This window comes from Benincasa hispida, chromosome 2 (genome assembly GCF_027475165.1).
Source record: "Benincasa hispida cultivar pf3 chromosome 2, pf3_genome.v1.1, whole genome shotgun sequence".
Classification (NCBI taxonomy): Eukaryota; Viridiplantae; Streptophyta; class Magnoliopsida; order Cucurbitales; family Cucurbitaceae; genus Benincasa; species Benincasa hispida.
Window position 1 is genome coordinate 11,789,091 of NC_143479.1, and position 3,555 is coordinate 11,792,645.

At 38.9% G+C, this 3,555-nt stretch overlaps 1 protein-coding gene across 1 annotated transcript; it reads left to right on the forward strand.

The window, feature by feature from the left end:
- Positions 1-338: 338 nt before the first annotated feature.
- Positions 339-3,555, forward strand: LOC120071732 (alpha/beta-Hydrolases superfamily protein). Its single transcript, XM_039024113.2, has 5 exons — positions 339-1,124; positions 2,137-2,173; positions 2,270-2,506; positions 2,599-2,646; positions 2,765-3,555. The coding sequence occupies exons 1-5, from the start codon at positions 823-825 to the stop codon at positions 3,254-3,256; spliced, it is 1,116 nt and encodes a 371-aa protein (XP_038880041.1). The 5' UTR covers positions 339-822; the 3' UTR covers positions 3,257-3,555.

A 3,555-nucleotide genomic window follows, 5' to 3' on the forward strand; every position in this document is an offset into this window, starting at 1 on the left:
AGAATTCTCAAACTCCTCGACTCGGCCTAGTGGGTCCTCTTAGGGTTACGTTTTCTTTTTGGTTAGTCGGCCACATTCCTTAACTTGCTCTTATAGAGACAATCTTTACCCTTTTAGAGGTAAGCATACACGAACCTATGTACTTATCATCAACTCATAACAATTTAGTTAAATCTCGTAAATTTTTATGTCTATTCTTTGATATACATCAGCATAAAAAGTCGATTATACTATAATTTAAAATCGAGTGGACATTAGAAAAAAACCGATGAGCCAAAATGTTTTCAAGGGATAAAAAATCGACCGACATAAAAGCTGGTAAAGTCTTATGAAGAGACGAAAATAATTCCCAAACTATAGAGAAATGAAATGGAAGCAATCTCAAAACTATAGAGACAGAAATATGGAATTGAGAACAAAAAGAGAAGGGGAAAAAAAGAGAGGACATAATATGAAGATGTGTGGGCATAAAGAAGGTAAGATGGATGTTTCCATGACACTGCGGGTGACAGAATCGGTTCCCCTTTGAATAAACAAGTGAACAAGAACGATAGAGGTCTCACTTTCTCTCACTCCAAAGTCTTCTTCTCTCTTCCCTTCTCTGCCTCTCTCCTCTTCTCTCAAAGCCTTTGCCCCGAGACAGACAGATAATAACACATACTTTTCGAAGAAGGAAGCTAAGCAAAAGAAGAAAAGCAAAAGAACTTCAAACGCCCAAGGGAATGTGTAAATTTCCCTTCTCTTTTCTCTAAAATCCTTCCATTTTCCACTTCCTTCTCTGAATCCCAATCTCAGTCTCATCTCACTCACAGAAGAAGCTTCATGGGTGGAGTTACTTCTTCCATGGCTGCTAAATTCGCCTTCTTCCCTCCTAATCCACCCTCTTACAAGCTTCTCAAAGACCAACCCACTGGTCTTCTTCTCTTAGATCCTTTTCCCCACCGCGAAAATGTCGATGTCTGGAAGCTCCCCACTCGTAAAGGCAATGAGATCGTCGCTGTTTACATCCGTTACCCTATGGCTACTTCCACGCTTCTTTATTCCCATGGAAATGCCGCCGATGTTGGTCAGATGTACGAGCTCTTCATTGAACTCAGCATTCATTTGCGCGTTAATATTCTTGGGTATGTTCGTTTTTCTTCTTCAATTCCTGTATTTAGAGTTCATAATTTTTTTCCCACTTGGTGTTTTTGGCGAATTAGTGGCGAATTGACCTTGCCCATTTGTTGAATCTCTGGTTTGGTTGTCGAGGACTGGGTTTTTTAGCTGCTTACTGGAAATTACATGTTTATACTCAAGTGGAAGTTTATGATATTTGGTGGGTTCTTAGTGATTGATTTTAATTGTTGTTGGTGGGTTCTTAGTGATTGATTTTAATTGTTGTTGGTGGGTTCAGTATTTGAGTATTTGAAGTAGAATTGGTTGAGATCAATTGTTAGAGTGGTGATCTATAGCAGATCTATATTTTGGAAGATGATTCTGTTGTGTTGGTGCTAATTTTGAATAATCACTCTGCTGGGCTCTATCTCTGTGGAGCTCGTTCTACTTACTACCACAACATGGCGCATATTAAATTCGTCTTCCACGATCGTATGAAACTGAACCAAATTCGAAAGTTTCGGAAACCTTGTTCCCAATCTTCTCGACAAAGTGAAATGAGAAATATGAACCACAAGGCTTCAGTGTTTGCAACACTATTGTGGGCTCAAGACCGGAGTTAGATTGAGTATGGTAGCTGAGTCAGTGTGAATTTAATCAAGTCTGCCCCAACTACTTTCTTCCTTTTGCTGTTTACTTGAACCTTTTTAGGTAGACATAAAAGAAAAGGGAAAGGATTTGTTTGCCCTGCAACATTATATCTTTGCTTAATGGGATAATCTAGAGCAACTATTGTTGATTTCACATTCAAACCTTGAAAGTATTGTGGCTTTGTAATGATGTGATATTTTCTTAGTTTTTATGAATCAGTATCGTACGTATCTTGTTCTTTGGCCTCACCCTTGATGAAAGTCTTTAATTTTTATCCTTCGACATGATGTAGTTTTGACACATGTAATGTCAGCAAAAGTCCTATACGGTTATAGGACGACAAGATGTGTGATTATTCATTCAAACTTTATCTTGAAACTTATGCAGGTACGATTATTCTGGATATGGGCAGTCCACTGGAAAGGTAAATCCATCGAGTCCTTTCCATGCTTCAAATTTCAGTAGAAGTTAATCTTCTGTCATTCTTAACATTGTTATTGTGTTTACAATTCTTTTGCAGCCTAGCGAGCACAATACTTATGCAGATATTGAAGCTGCATACAAGTGTCTTGAGGAGAAGTATGGTGCTAAACAAGAGGAAATAATCCTTTATGGTCAATCTGTTGGAAGTGGCCCAACTTTGGACCTTGCTGCACGTTTGCCCCGACTACGAGCAGTTGTCCTGCATAGTCCTATATTGTCAGGATTGAGAGTCATGTATCCAGTGAAACGCACGTACTGGTTTGACATCTATAAGGTCCTATATTGTTTGTCAATAACACAAGTTATTTTACCTTATTTTATCTAATATTATGAAGTCCTGATGTTTTTCCCTTTGATTATCTGCAGAACATTGATAAAATACCATATGTTAAGTGCCCTGTGCTGGTAATTCATGTAAGTTTGTAGATCTTAAATGATTTTATGTTATCTATCAAGTCAGGAGAATGTGTTTTATGCTTCAACCGTTTTTTCTTATTCTGACTATGCATTCCCTTGATGTTTTCATTTATAGGGAACTTCTGACGACGTTGTTGATTTCTCTCACGGCAAACAGCTGTGGGAGCTGTGTCAAGAGAAATATGAACCCTTGTGGCTGAAAGGGGGAAACCATTGTGATCTTGAACTCTTCCCAGAATACATCAGGCATCTCAAGAAATTTGTATCCACCGTTGAGAGATCACCTTCACGAAGGAATGGTTCAAGGAAAAGCACAGACCGAATGGAGCAATCAAGAAGGAGCACGGATTGTTTCGAGGGCCCAAGAAGGAGCACAGACAGGCGAGAGAAGCCTAGGAAAAGCGTTGATAGGCTAGACAAATCGAGACCGCAAGGATGCAAGTTTGACAACATTGAGAAGCTAGAGAAACTAAAAATTTCAATTGACCAAGTAGAGAGATCAAGGAGAAGTGTGGAATTCTATGAGAAACCGAGAAGAAGCATCGACCAACAGTTTGAAAAAGCTCGAAAGAGCGTCGATTGGTTGGATAGAATTCGTGCCGGGTAGACCTAGAGATTGCATTGGTGAAGGAAGAAGGGCAGTTCCCTGATAAAAGAAAGGGGTGGTATACAGAGAAGAAAGTGCTGGGGATTCTACTTCTAATTATTGATTTCTGAAAAAATGGGTGTTGGTTTGGGAAACTCCACAATTCGTAGTCACATGTTTATAGTTTGATACATGGGAATTCATTTCCTTCTACCTTGATTGTTAATAGAACAAAATCATTGTTGTTAATCCCCTCAAAAGTCTACCTCTGCTATCTCTCATGGACTCTTTCAGCTTAAATTATTCCCATTAATTTCTCA